Below are 15,764 nucleotides of genomic sequence, written 5' to 3'. Positions count from 1 at the left end.
CCCTCCCCTCCCCTCCCCCTCCCTCCTCCCCTCCGGTCCTGTCTCCAGCGGGAGCGCGAGACGCTGGTCAGGCTCCGCGGCGCAGCTCGAAAATGAATAATCGCCCCCGATTGACTTAAATTCCACCGAAGCCGGCGCCGCGGCCGCCCGCCGCTCGGGATCTGCTCGCTGTGTTTTTGCTTTCTCCATTCTTCCTTAAAAAAATAGCAAAACAAAACCAGCCAGCCAACCAACCAAGAATCTGGTTTGTTGATCGCCTTATTTTTTTTTTTTTCACCGTTTGCGGGATTTGCAAACCTAGTTACATGCATGTCCAGTGGGGGTAGGTTTAATTTTGACGATGGAGGGTCCTACTGTGGAGGCTGGGAGGACGGCAAGGCGCACGGCCATGGCGTCTGCACCGGCCCCAAGGGCCAGGGCGAATACACCGGCTCGTGGAGCCACGGCTTCGAGGTGCTGGGCGTCTACACCTGGCCCAGCGGCAACACGTACCAGGGCACTTGGGCGCAGGGCAAGCGCCACGGCATCGGCCTGGAGAGCAAGGGGAAGTGGGTGTACAAGGGCGAGTGGACGCACGGATTTAAGGGGCGCTACGGGGTGCGGGAGTGCACGGGCAACGGGGCCAAGTACGAAGGGACCTGGAGCAACGGGCTGCAGGACGGCTACGGCACCGAGACCTACTCGGATGGAGGTAGGTGCGCTGGTGCGGGAGGGCCTGCGGGAGGGCCGGAGGCTGGGCGGAGGAGGGACCTTCTCTTGCCTCTTCTGTTTATCTCTGGGGAAGTTGAGCTTCTCCCGCCAGCGGAGCCGTGGGCACTTGGGCATTTCCTTGGGCTCCGTGGAGTCCCACCGGTCCTGGCTACAGGTTGCCCCGCTGCTTGGTGGGGTACAGCCCCCCTGTGCCAGCCGAAGGGTGTTGGGGGCTTTCCAGGAGCAGAGCCAGGCCCTAGAGCTGCGGAGCTGAGCAGTGTCTGTGCATCATCCAAGAGCAGGCCAGAGAGCTCCGGAAAGGCCACACTGGGCCCATGGCCTCCTCTGGGACCCACCCAGGGCAGAGGGGGCCTGGAAGGGTGTCCCCTCCCCTGTTGACGGAGCTCCCTGGGTGTGGGCCTCCAGGAGTCAGGCCCCAGCTTTGCTTCTTGTTTTCTTGCGGTGCCAAAGGGCCTCCCTCAGTCCTGATCAACCCAAGCCAATGGAAAGGGAGCGATTGGAAGAGCTAGAGGCGGGGGACGACAACCCAAACCAACACAACAAGGCAATAAACTTCTAGGTGGTTGGATGCGGGCTAGCACTGTCGGAGCAGGCTGCTGGAGGGAGGGAGGGAGGGAGGCCCATCTGTTTATCGAGAGCCCAGGAATCTCTCCGTTCAGTGGCTGAATCATTTTCCCCATTAGTTTAGAGAATGCTCTGTGCCTTCATTCTAAGATGCCACCACATTCAGGGCTGAGCTGGTGCCATAGCCAGGGAACTGACCGTCTGCTGTCCACTGCTGCTATAAGATGGTTTCTGTGCAGGTAGCCTTGGTGGCCTTGCAGCTGCCCCCCTGTCCCAAACACTACAATGTCTACTCTTTGGTGCATTCTAGAGACATGGAACATTTACTGTTCCTGGAAGCCAGACCCCAAACAAGCCTGCTCTCCAGTTGCACCCCCACCCCCATCTGGAAGCTCATCCTCAGAAGTGGCTCCTTGCCTCCCTCTTGTCGGCTTCGTAATTTTTCAGGCATGGATGCCTGAGAAAGGAGTCGGGCACAGCAGTGACTCGTGTGCTTCTATTGGTCAAAGAAATAATGAGCTTATGTGTGGTCTTCCCTCTGCCTGCTTGCTGTCTCCGAGTCGCATGAAGCAAGTGCTAAACACCTGCTCCCTGGCCACATATAGGAGTGACGGAGGGCTGGAGAGTAATTATTATTTTGGCTTATGCAACTGAGAGGCAGGGTTCATTATTCCTCAAAGGGGAGGAGGCGTGGGGGGCAGTTAATTATATAATGCTCTTGCCTGTCATAGCCTTGCCCAGCTCAGGTCCCTGGTGGCCTCTTCTGTGCTGTTGTTGTTTTCACCGGTCAGGTTGGAGAGTTTCCTGACTCTGGGCCGTGGGGGGCCAGGCCAGCAGACAACCTGCCTGGGTTCCAGGCCGTGGGTGTGTGTGTGTGCGTGCGCGCACCCGTGTGCAGGGATGGTGAGGCCCGGGCAGCAGATGCGGGTGGCTGAGGTGGGCGGCTGAGCAGCCTGGCGCTCCCAGCTGTGCGCTTTGGGAGACCAGGGGCAGTTGTCTCCCTGGGGCTCTGGCCAGGCTGCTCTGCAGATTCATCTCTCCAGAGGTGCTCCCAGCTGTGCCTGAGCCAGGAGAGCAGCTTAGAGATCCTGTGCAGGGGGCCTCATGACTTCGAGGTCCTGCACATGTGGAGGAGAGGAGCAGGAACTCCCCGGAATATCTGAGAGTGAGGTGTAGCACCCCAGTCTGCCCACCTTCCCTGGACATCTTCAGGGGCCCATGAAATTCTGTCCTTCGTTCAGCAAATACCTAATGAATGCCTACAGTGAGCAGGTGCTTTGGGCTCTGGGAAAACAGCAGTGAGCAAAGTAGACAAAAATCTTTGCCCTCATGGAGCTTCTGTTTTAGAGAAGGGTGGTAATTACACTGTAATTATTAGGGAAAGAGAGAATCTGACTCTGTGGCTGCTCATGAGTTTAGGGTCTGATGTGTTGATGTGAGAAACGCTTCTCTCATTGGATTTATGTCCTTGGGTCTCTCTCCCCTATCCAACCAGTTAAGCAGTGTTTTATTCTCTAAAGCCCTTCCCTTCTATATCTTCCTGCTTGAGTGTCACACGATGGAGGGTATCATGTCCATTTTACAGATGAGGGTAGTGAGGCCCAGGAGCCAGGCCCCCAACCTGGAAAATCAACTTGATCCTTCTGGCCTGGGATAATCATGCCTGGAAACCTGGGGCCACTTTGCTGGAACATGGTCCCCACTTCTCATTAGAAAGGAGGTGGCTGTGTTCCTTTGAGCAGTCCATAGGCCAACAGAACCAAAGTGGAGCGTCATAATCTGCCAGAACAGAACAGTAGGTCTCTATGCCTTCTCCCCAATCAACTGGTGGGCGATGATGGGTCTCCCTTCGGAGAGAGCAGAGCCTTCATCTAGTTAACGGTCCCGACTCCAGTCTTGCTTTTCCTGTGCATGGGGCTGGGAATATTGGGCAGGGATCCGCAAAGCTCCCAAACTTCAGTCCAGCTCCCAGTGCTGACTTGGGGAAACGGCGATTTTCATGAATAATGCACAAACGGCAAATGTATTCTACATTTAGCTGGAATTGGTATGGAATCCATTTCAACTGGGGACATTTCTGCCAACTCCTTCTCCTCCAGGTCATCCTTCCCTGAGCGCAAGGCAGGTGTTGAGCACCGAAGTGAACTGAGTGGCTTCCACTGTCTGTTAGGCGACCCCACATAGATGGCGAGGCTGGAGGACGCGGAGAGGGCGAGGCTGGGGACGTGGGGTGGCAGGGCGCATGTTTTGGAATTGACAGCCATTGGGCTTGACTCCCAGCTGTGCCTTTGCTCTACTCTGTGACCCTGAGCAAGTAACTTAATTTCTCTGAGTTTCTGTTTCTTCGCCTGTACAAAGGGCTGCTAATGATGTCTGTAAAGTAGGTGGGGATTAATTGAGGTGGCGTACATGGCTATGACAGGAATGTAGTAAGCATTCACTATCATTTATCATTATTTTATTATTACAGTTCACAAGCAATGACTGTCACTTGTAATGATTATTTTTAGAACCAATAGCCGGACATGATAACGATGATATTGAAAAGGATAATAGATATCAATATTAAACACTGACTGTGTGCCAGGCATGGAGCAAGTGTTTGCATGAGTTACAGCACTTAATCCCCACATCTCTCCAAGACTGGTTTTCTTATTCCTCCCATTTCCCACACTGGGAGGCGGAGGTTCAGAGAAGCCAGATGCGCATTGGGAGGCAACTGGGATTCACACTCAGGACTGCAATTACGAGCCTATGCTTTTGTGTAGAACACCTCGCTCTAAACTGCCTCTGCAAAACTACCTCCTCGTTCCTCCTCTTTCCCCATGCCCATTCTTCTCTTCTGGGTACAGCAGCCCAGAGTTGTAGGCAAGTGCGCATTTGCAGACACACACACCCAGATTCCCCTCCAGTTCCCAGAGTCTCATTGCCTCTTTTCCACTTGCTGGACCTCTGTGCTCAGCTGCACAGGTAAATATTTCTTCCTGGATACCATGTACACAGGACCTCTTGGACCAAAAGTTACCCCTGCCCCCCGCAAATAAACCCTCCCACAGCCTGAAAGATATGAGTCATCTCACACACCCGGCCTCTCCCCCTCATACACAGATTCCGTTCACCGGCCCAGATCCCTCGGCCCACACAAATCACACACGCCCACAGTCAAAAATTCAGATCCCCTAGCGCCTGCGTGTGCGCAGGCGCACAATACACCTGTCGCCCAGAGACATTTTCCACCACGTCCCCCAAAACACAGCCACGTGCACCCTCCCAGCTTTGTTTGCTAGCCAAGTACTCCAATCCCTACCCCTTCCTGCTCCTGAGAAGCAGCCATCCCTGTAAAGGGATAGAGTCAGACACAGAGGAGGGCTCAGATTACAGATTGAGCAGGATGCTTTGTTTCCACTTTAAATACAGATTTATGCAGATAATGCCCTTTTTAAGGGGAAAAAAATCCTCATCCACACAAAGTAAACGACCGACCATTGGGCATATTTTCAGCGTTTGGCCATGAAAATGTGAAAGTAAACTCTTTTTTTTTTTTTTTTTTTAAATCCAAATGCCCATGTTCGGAAGAAGCAGACCCATCAGCACAGATATTACGCCCATCGGAACTCATTTCAGAAACAAAAAAGAATCGAACACTCAGCTATGGGAGATGAAAGCATTTCCTCAGAGATTCTCTTTCAGCCACTTTGGGGAGGGGGAAGGCTCCAGAGGTGAAAGGAGAAGGAAAAAGCAAACAGCTAGTTCTTTGTTGCCAGTAATAGCTGAGAAAGAAATGTTGCCGAAAACTCCCTCACCCGGCACAGCCCTGGAGCGATCTGACGGGCATAATATAAAATTAGGAAGCCTAACAGGGATGGTGAGGAAGCGAGATCAGCACCCTCTGAAAATAGCCACTCCGCCAGTAGTTAGTGAGTAGCCCTGACTGACGTTAACAGTTAACTCAGCTAACCCGAGGAAAGGGTGCTGTGAGCCCCTCTGGCTAGAGAGAGGAAGACCTCCGGAAAACAAAAGGAGATGGTGACTGCAGGGGGAGAGCCAGGAGCCTCTTCTCTTTTTATTCATGTCTTTTTCTTCTTCAATTTCCCCCAGACCTTCACTGCTCTAAAGATAACTAGCTATCAACTCTGAGCTGATAATTTTGTATATAAAGCTCATTATGTCCTTAAATAACAACAAGATATTTAGAGTTGTGAGCACTAGAAAAAGGGTGATGTTGGCTTGAATTTTCCATAATGGTTCATCCCCTCTTGGATCAGGCACTCTCCCGGATTTGTAGTTTACTGGTTTGTGGGAGGCCACGTGGTTAATGAAGGTGAGTCCTGCACAGGGTTGTGGCATTGCCACAAACCAGCTCTGTGGATTAGACCAAAAGGCCTGCTCTCTGGGGTCCACCTGTCTTCATTTAGGAGAATCATTTAAGACGAAAGAGAGGCATCTTTTCAGCACCTTGGAGAGCGTTCCATACTTGCTGCCTGGGCTGCTGGCTTTGCACTCATTCTCTCTCCAGGCCACCTTCTCCAGCCAAACCACTCTCTTGGCCAGTTAATGCCTGGCCCTGACCCCTACTGCACACTCGGCCATCAGAAGTTTGCCTGCTCCCACTGTGTCGGTGTGTGGGTTCTATACTCCAAGAAACCCCACCACTGGGGGTGTTTGCCTATTTTTCACCCCAATCCTGTCAGTCTTTTCTTAAAAAGTTGAGTGCCTTCTAGGTGTTTCCTGCTAAATTGAGAAAGAATGTCTCCCAGCTAGTGGAGGCGGGTTTGGGGTGGGGTCCTTTAATAAGACTTGTAGAACTCACTCTGAAGTCTGAGGGTTATTTCTGCCTCACGTTGTGTGTGCTCGGTTCCCACGGAGCACGCAGGGTTATAAGTGCACAACCAAAAGCAAGCGAAGGAATGATCTTGTCTGTAGCAGCCAATAAAAGACTATTTCACCACCATTCTCTTTAAATTAGCATCAATGGATTAGTCACCTAGACCAACCCTGCCCAATCCAGTGGCCATTGGCCACATGTGGCTATTTGACGATAAATTTAAATGGGTTCAAATGAAATAAATTTAGTGCCTCATTCACATTAGTCACATTTCAAGTGCTCAGTGGCCACATTCAACTAGCAATGGTACCATATTGGACAATGCCGAGATAAAACATTTCCATCGTCATGGAAATGGGCGGTGCTGGAGTAGAGTGTAAGTAAGCTTCCTACAGGAAGGAATATGTAGTCTCTGTCAGTCACTGCTGTGTGTCCAGGGACTAAAACAGTGCCAACATATAGTGGTCACTCAGTAAATATTTGTGGAATGAGAGAACTGGGAAAATGCAATAGTATTTGGTTAACTTCATTCACCATCACTATTTTACATGTCCATCTCATTGGAAGAACTTAGAACCATTTAGGGGAAAATTATAAACTCTCTTTAGCGTCACTGTTAAAATTCCTCGATCAGTTTTGTTTTGTTGTTGGTTCTGTCACTGCTCGTAAGAGACTGCCTGCATTTTACCTGAGTAAGATGGATGGTGTTGAATACAGTAAATAACAGAGTGATAATGTTCTAGTGGTGCAAACCAATCATGACCAGGAGATATTTTTGGAGCACTATTGATGGAGCAACATTCATTATGAAGTGCTAGAAAAGATGAGCAGAAAATACCCTTCCATCCACCCACTTTCTAACTATCTCTTTACTGCTACCTTTTCCCTGGCTTGATTCATTCAGTCATTGAGAAGCATTTACTGAGTTCCTACTGTGTTCAAGGCGCAAAGACAGAGAAGCTCGGGTCCACCTTCAAGGAATCAACCTGGAAATATTTGCTGAGCAATGACTGCATCTCAGTCTGTTGGGACCGCTATAACAGACATCACAGTTCTGGTTGCTGGAAGTCCAAGATCTAGGTGCTGACAAATTTGATGTTTGGTGAGGGCCCTCTTCTGGGTTACAGACTGCCAACTTCTCATGTGTCTTCACATGGCAGAAAGGCAAAATAGCTTTCTGGGGCCCCTTTTATAAGTGCACTAATGCCATTCATGGGGGCTCCACCCTCATGACCTAATCACATCCTGAAGGCTCCGCCTCCTAACATTATCATATTCAGGGTTTGGATTTCAACATGCGAATTTTGGAGAAATAGATATTCAGTCTATAGCACTACGTATGCCATATATAGTTTGTAGTAATGTAAGCTGTTGGGGAAAAAATAATAATAAAATACAAGAAACAGGATGACATGACTTCTACCAAAAAGAATATGCAATCTGGATGCAAAACTAAAATATGCGAAATAATTAGAGGTTACTCATGCCAGACTTTGGGGATCCTGCATGGAAATACTACAGGTGAGAGTTCTGAGAAGGGAAGGAAGTGATGTGTGTGTCCTTGAGTGAGCAGCAGGTGTGTCCAGGGGACAGGACTCCTAGGTTGAGTCTGGAAGGGTGGACAGGATGGCCATCACCCCAAAATTGATGTTGCTGACTTTGAAGGAGGATTGTCCTCGCTCTGACTCAGTCTTCTCATTTCTGTAACAGACTCATAACAGTTGCCATTTCTTGCCTTCCCAGAAATGTCACAGGTATTATTAATTGGGACGGGGGGCCCCGGTGCTTTCAAAGGACCCCAGAAGGGTCAAGGGTCAGTCTCTGCTTCTGATGGAATGCAGGAGTTGGGCAGGGAGTTGGCTTGCCATTGTCCATCACTCTAGACCAGTGCTTTCCAAACTTGAGTGTGCATTAGGATCACTTGGAAGGCAAGTTAAAACAATTTCTGGGCCTAAGATGTTGCCTAGGAATTTACATTTCTTACAAGTTTTAGCTGATGCTGAAGCTGGTGGTCTGAGGCCCCAAACTTTAGAAACATGGCTCTAGGCTAGTGCCTGTCAGCCTTGCTGTATGGCAGAATCACCACGGATGGTCCCCTGGGAGACTGTTAGAAATGCAGAACCTCAGGCCCCAAAGCAAACCTCTAGGGTCAGAATCCTAGTGTTGGCAAGATGGGAAGATGCCCAGAAGGTTCAAGTGTGGGAAACACATTAGTTCTAATCTTGGCTACGCATGAGGTCATCTGGGTGCTTTGAAAAATGCTGATTCCTGGGCCCCTCCCAGAGATGCTGACTGAGGTGGTCTGAGTAAAGCCTGGCATTGGGGTTCTTTTAGAAACTGTCCAGGTGATTCTAATGTGCAGCTCAGGCTGAGGACCTCTTGTCCAGGGCAGCCTCGGCTCTACGTTGGAATCACTGGGATACATCTGAGGTCTATCCAACACCACTCTAGCCAGGACCTTGGAGGGTGGCACCCAGCCTACATACATGCTAAAGGCAGGCAGGGCCAAGAGTCACTGCTCTAGATTGAGGTTTTCAAACTCTAGGTCAAGCAGCCCATGAAATTAATGTTGTACTTCATTAAAAACAACAACAACAACAACAACAACAACAACAACAAAAAACAGACTAGAAAGTATCTAAGCACAATGCCTATATTGCAATAAGAAAAAGTGCTGTTATGTCTCTGCCTCTGCGACAGTGTGGTTTTCTCTTCTTCATTTCTTGTAAGGAAGCCTGTCATTGGATTTAGGGCCCAACCCAAACCCAGCAAGATCTCATCTCAAGATCTTTAACTTCATTGCATCTGCAAAGACCCTTTTTCCAAATAAGGTCACACTGACAGGTACCAGGCGTCAGGATGTAGATATACCTTTTGAGAGGTCACTATTCTATCCACTGTGATGTCTTACAGTCTTCACTTTGAAAGTGCTGCAAAGCACATATGTGAAACCTAGAACTGAAAAACCAGGGAGATGCCTTTGAGAGAAGGATTCTCGCTGCTTTTAAACATCTACTTTGTTCCGAGTACTGGGCTGTGCGCTTTACCACAAATGTTCTTTCTTTCATTCCTTAAAACAGTGCTTTGAGATGAGCCATGTGCTCCCATTTAAGAGATGAGAAAAGTGAGGCTCATGGTATATGTGGCTTGATGAGGTCATACTTGGGCAGTGGGACTCGACTAGTCCCAGAGCTGTCTGCAGCACCTAGTGATGGAGCAATTATTTCAGCCACCCTTGCTTTGCAGATGAGGAAACTGAGTTCAAGAGAGGAGCCCAGGATCTAATAGTGAAGCGGAGGCATGGAAGGTGACACCACCTTCTGAACCTGGCCTTTGGCAGGCCTTTGTTCAGCAATTCATAAACTTGTGGGTTCTCCCAGGCTCCTCTGAGAGTGTGACAAAGCTGTGCCCGCCCCCCCTACCCCCCAGGACACACGCATGGCCCTGCACACAAGTGATCTTTCATAGACACTTCTGGGATTCGCAAACTCCCTAGGACTTATAAGAACCCTTCCATTCTCCACAGGCGCCTAAACGTGCTGAAATGGGCCATCACTGAGCACAATGAGTGGGGGATGAGAGGAGGACGGAGCCAGCAGACTCTCGCAGACCTGTGGGTCCAAAGCAAAGGCCAGGAGTGAGCACAGTGGGAGGTGCTGGAAAGAGGACTCAGCAGCCTGTGGTTGCTGGTCTGAATTGGCAGACTTGGGCCCACTGGAAGCCTCCCCAGAAGAGAGCCCAGGAGTCCACAGCACGGTCAGACACCTGGGGCCATCCGATGTAGATGGTCCTGAGGGCACACCTTGAGAAGCACCTGTTCTCCTCCTAGTCAGGCTAGGCCTCAGGGGTGAGGATGGCTAAGGAATAAATGAGGCATTTTTAGGTGGAGGGTGGTGACAGTCTGACTGTAGGGAAGTCAGGAAGCTTTTCAATGGAGAAAGTTCCAGGAACTAAGGGAGGCAGGAGCGCCCTTCCAGGAGTACCAGGTGGCGGCCTACCTGGCAGGCAGGTATCGCACCCTCACCTTATGTGGGTTGTAGAAGCAAAGCCAGGAGTCATGAGCTGGCACTCCACTGCCCACCTTGGGACTATACTCAGCTAACTTTTGTGCATAACCTTTCTGTGGCCTCACCCCCGGCCATTAGGTTGCTCACTGGTGAGTTCAGAGGCCTGGGTACTTGTGGTTAGCTCGGGGTGGGGGGTCGGGGATGGAAAGCAATAGTTGAAATGTGCTTTGGCGAGGGTGGCGTGGGTGATGCGTGGGTTTGCTGGGTGTGGGGTGCCCCTTCTCTGGCCTTTGCAGTGCCTCTGGTCCCTCCATTATCGTGCTCCTGTACTATAGTTAGTGGCTTCTGTGCTGTCTCTTCCCCTCGGACTGGAAGCTCTGAGAGGGCAGAGACCAAGTCTACGGGGTTCCTCACTGTGGCCCTGGTGAAGCCACAGCGCCTGTGGCAGGGGGAACTTCAGAAGTCATGGCTGGATAATGAATAAATGAGAGATCAGTGGAGGGCTGGAGGATACGAGGTGTCCGGTCATGTGGAGCGTGGAGAAAGAGCATGCAGGAAGGGAGAACAGCTTGTGCAAAGGCTCAGGAGCCAGAACAAGCCTGGCTCGTTCCAAGAACCAAAGGAAGAGGCATGTGGCTGCAGCAGAGTGACCAGGGAGAGGGGAGGGGGTCTGAGCATAGAGATCTTCCAGGCCCGGGATTGACTTTGGATTTTATCTGGAGGCCAGGGAAGGGCACTGAACAATTTAAGCAGGGCAGCAGCACTACAGGGTGTTTTTGTTTTTGTAATTAAACTTTTTATTTTGAGATGATTGTGGATTCACATGCAGTTGTGAGAAATAATACAGAGATCCCCTGTACCCTCCACCCAGCTTCCCTCAACGGTAACATTTTGCAAAATTCTAGTACGATGTCATAGTCAGGATGTTGACATTGGTACAGTCAGATACAGAACATGCTGTCACCACAAGGATCCCCTTTGATAGTCATCCTCTGATACCCATGCCTGTTTCCCTCTCACCCCTATATATCTCCTCAACCCCTGGCCACCACGGATATGATCTCCATTTCTATCATTTTATTATTTCGAGAATGTCTTATAAATGGAATCACATGCTATGTAATCTTTGAGATTTGGCCTTTTTCACTCACTGTAATTCTCTGGAGGTTCATCCAGGTGATCATTGTATCAATAGCTCATTCATTTTTACTGTTGCCTAGTATTCCATGATGTGGGTGGGATGAACCACCGTGTGTGTAACCAGTCACCAGGCGAGGCTGCATCTGGGGTATTTCCCCTTTGGGGTTATTATGAATACGGTTGCTACAGATTTTCATGTAGGAGTTTTTATGTGAGCATAAACCTTCATTTCTCTGGGGTGAATGCCTAGGAGTGTGCTTGCTGGGTCCTGTATGGCTGTTTTTAGATAATCATCCTGGCTGCTGGGTGGAGAAGGAGATGGAAGCTGAGAGGCCCTGGGAGGGAGTGCAGGTGTCCAGGGGAGAGGGGATGATGGCCTGTATCTGGGTGGAGGCAGTGGGTTGGGGAGTACCAGAACCCTAAGAGCTTGGAGGTGGGCTGAGCAGGAGGGCAGAATCCAGGACAGACAGCTCCCATTTAAGACAGAGGCGGGGACCCTGGGGGAGGAGTGGGTGTGGGAGCCAAGAGTTGCATTTAGAATGTGTTCAGTGTGAGAAGCTGCATGAAGCCAGATGAGGAGGAGGGTGCAGTGGGGATGGGGCGTCTCGATCTAAATGCGGGCATCATCCTGCTCTGAGGTGGTATTGATGGGGGTGGGAGGCGGGGAGCATCACTGGAGGGTGGGCCCACACCTAAGACTCAGAATTGGGCAGGGGAGGGAGGAGAGGCATGGCTGACTCAAGCTTGATGTGAGGTGAAGGATGTAGTCAAGCCAAGGGGGTGGATGCATCTGGTGGGAGGTGAGGGGACAGTAGGAGCAAAGATGGGACAGGGACACAATGCTCGCTCGTCTTGGCCACATGGCCGTTTTCATCCACTAGGTCATCTTACTGCCCTACCACCCCTTGAGGTCTATACAGTATTGTGCCCATTTACAGATGAGGAAACCAAGGAGTGGGAAGTTAGAGTGATGTTCCAGAAGCCACAGAATCACATGGCGTCGACCTGAGTTCAGATCCCAGTTCCTTGGTTACAATCCTGTATGGAGCCATCCTGAAGGTCGAGTGTGAGACCAGGCGAAAGTTTTCGAGCATATGCCTGGCGCATGCAGGTGCTCCATAAATAAGCTATTATTACTGTCGTTGTTGTCATTTTATTGTAAACCTTTTTGAAAACACCACTAGCAAATTAGAGCCCACATTTTTTCCCACTTTGCCTTATTATATCCTAGAGGTTGTACCGTATCAAGCCTGCAGCCTGACAAAAATCAAATTCGGTATCGTGGTGACATTTTTTGGTAACATCTTTACTGAAATATAATTTACATACCATAAAATTCACCCTTTAAAGTGGACAATGCAATGGCTTTTAGTATGTTTATAAGGTTGTGCATCTTGTCACCACAACCTAATTTTAGAACATTTTTATCACCCCCAAAAGAAACCCCAGGTGCATTAAGCATTCGTTCCCCATTGCAGTCACCTCCCCCAACCCTTGACAGCCACTAATTTACTATTTGTCTCTATGAATTTGCCTACTCCGGATATTTCAGATACTTGGAATCATACAATATACAGCCTTTTGTGAACACTTCTTTCATTTAACATAATGTTCTCAAGGTTTATCCAAGTCACATGTATCAGAATGTCACTTCTTTTTAAGACTGAATAACATTACGTTGTGTGGATGGAACACCTTTTCCTTATCCATCCATCAGTTGATGGACATTTAGGTTGGTTCCATCTTTTGGCTGTTGTGAATAGTGCTGCTTTGAACATTCTTGTGTACGTTTTGTGTGGATAAGTGGTTTGCATTCTCTTGGGTAGATACCTATGAATGGAATTACTGGGTCATGTTTCACCTTCTGAGGAACTGCCAGACTGTTTTCCAGGGCAGCTTCACCAGTTTACATTCCCATCAATAGCGGTCGAGTGTTCCAGTTAATCCACAACCTTGATAAGATCTGTTATTATGTGTCTTAGTTTTAATTTTTATTTTTCAATTCGAGTTGACATTCGATCTTATTTTATATTAGCTTCAGGGGTACAACATAGTGATTAGACATTTATATAATTTATGAAGCCATCCCCCCGATTAGTCTACTTCCCACCTGGCACTATACATAGTTATTATCATACTATTGACTGTATTCCCTATGCTGTGCTTTACATCCCTATGACTATTTTGTAACTGCCAATTTGTACTCCTTAATCCCTTCATCTTTTTCACCCAGTCTGACCAATCTCCCTTCCATCTGGCAACCATAAGTTTATTCTCTGTATCTACGTGTCTGATTCTGTGTTGATTATTCATCTGTTTTGTTCTTTAGATTCCACATATAAGTGAGATCATATGATATTTGTCTTTCTCTGTCTGACGTATTGCACTTAGCATGATACTCTCTAGGTCCATCCATGTTGTTATAAATGGTAAGATTTCATTCTTTTTATGGCTGAGTAATATTCCATTGTATATATGTCCCACTTCTTTAGCCAGTCGTCAATTGATGGGCACTTAGGTTGCTTCCATATCTTGGCTATTATAAATAGTGCTGCAGTGAACATAGAGACGCACATATCTTTTTGAATTAGTGTTTTGGATTTCTTTGAATAAATACCCAGAAGTGGAATTGCTGGGTCATAAGATAGTTCTATTTTTAATTTTTTTGAGGAACCTCCAAACTATTTTCCATAGTGGCTGTACCACTTTGCAATCCCATCAACAGTGCACAAGGGTTCCCTTTTCTACACATCCTTGCCAGCATTTGTTGTTTGTTGATTTATTGATGATAGCCATTTTGACAGGTATGAGGTGATAGCTCATTGTGCTTTTAATTTGCATTTCTCTGATGATTAGTAGCATTGAGCATCTTTTCATATGTCTATTGGCCATCTGTATGCCCTTTCTAGAGAAATTCAGGTCCTCTGCCCATTTTTTAATTGGATTGTGTGTGTGTGTGTGTGTGTGTGTGTGTTGAGTTGTATGAATTTTTTTATAAATTTTGGTTATTAAGCCCTTATCAAATGTATCATTGGTGAATATCTTCTCCTATTCAGTAGATTGTCTTTTCATTTTGTTACTGATTCCTTTGCTCTGCAAAACCTTTTTAGTTTGATGTAGTCCTATTTGTCTATTTTTTTTTATTTCCCTTGCCTGAGGAGGTATATCAGAAAAAAATATTACTAAGAGCAATGTCAGGAAGTTTACTGCTTATGTTTTCTTCTAATTTTATGATTTTGAGTCTTACATTTAAATCTTTAATCCATTTTGAGTTTATTCTTGTATGTAATGTAAGAAGGTAGTTCAGTTTTATTTTTTTGCATGTATCTGTTCAGTCTTCCTAACACCATTTATTGAAGAGACTATCTTTACCCCATTGTATATTCTTGCCTCTTTTTTCATAGGTTAAATGACCATGCAGGCGTGGGTTTATTTCTGGGCTCTCTGTTCCATTCATCTATGTGTCTGTTTTTATGCCAGTATCATGCTCTTTTGATTACTATCACCTTGTAGTATAGGTCGATATCAGACAGTGTGATACCTCCAAATTTGTTGTTCTTTCTCAATATTGCTGTGGCTATTTGGAGTCTTCTTTGTTTCCACATAAATTTTTAGGATTATTTGTTCTAGTTCTGTGAAAAATGCCATTGGTATTTTGATAGGGATTGCATTGATTAGATTGCTTTGGGCAGAATTGGACATTTTAAGGATATTAATTCTTCCTATCCATGAGCATGGTATATGCTTCCATTTATTTGTATCTTTTTAAGTTTCTTTCTTCAATAACATAATTTTCCAAGTACAAGTCTTTTACCTCCTTGGTTAAATTTATTCCTAGGTATTTTTTGATGCGATTATAAATAGAGTTGTATTCTTAATTTCTCTTTCTGATAGTTCATCATTGGTGTATAAAAATGCTACCGCTTTTTAATATTAATTTTGTATCCTGCTACTTATTGAATTTACCGGTTCTAATAGTTTTTCGGTGGAAGCTTTAGGGTTCTCTGTATATAGTATACTGTCAACCGCAAATAATGACAGTTTTACATCTTCCTTTCCAATTTGGTTGCCTTTTGTATCTTTTTCTTGTCTGATTGCTGTGGCTAGGACTTCCAATACTATGTTGAATAAAAGTGGTGAAAGTTGACATTTTCATCCAGTTCTTGATCATAAGGAAAACGCTCTTAGCTTTTCCCCATTGACTATGATGTTCATGGTGCATTTGTCATATATGTTGAGATATGTTCCCTCTATTCTCGCTTTGCCGAGAGGTTGTTTTTTTTTTTTTATTATAAATGAGTGCTGGATTTTTTCAAATGCTTTTTCTGCATCTATTGAAATGATCATATGATTTTCAACTTTCGATTTGTTTATGTGGTGTATCACATTAAATGAATTGTGGACCTTGAACCAACCTTGCATCCCAGGAATAAATCCAACTTGATCATGGTGTATGATCTTTTTAATGTATTGCTGAATTCAGTTTCCTAACATTTTGTTGAGGATTTTTGCATCTA

The 15,764-nt window shown here is 47.0% G+C and overlaps 1 protein-coding gene across 1 annotated transcript in view; it reads left to right on the top strand.

The window, feature by feature from the left end:
* Positions 1-34: 34 nt before the first annotated feature.
* Positions 35-15,764, top strand: part of JPH3 (junctophilin 3) — a 102,223-nt gene continuing 86,493 nt past the window's right edge. The window contains exon 1 of the mRNA XM_011370251.2: positions 35-691. Within this exon, the coding sequence (XP_011368553.1) occupies positions 310-691 (382 nt within the window). The 5' untranslated portion in view covers positions 35-309. The remainder of the gene's footprint in view (positions 692-15,764) is intronic.

This window comes from Pteropus vampyrus, unplaced genomic scaffold (assembly GCF_000151845.1).
Source record: "Pteropus vampyrus isolate Shadow unplaced genomic scaffold, Pvam_2.0 Scaffold166, whole genome shotgun sequence".
NCBI classification, from domain to species: domain Eukaryota; kingdom Metazoa; phylum Chordata; class Mammalia; order Chiroptera; family Pteropodidae; genus Pteropus; species Pteropus vampyrus.
This window is presented reverse-complemented; position numbering and strand designations above follow the sequence as displayed.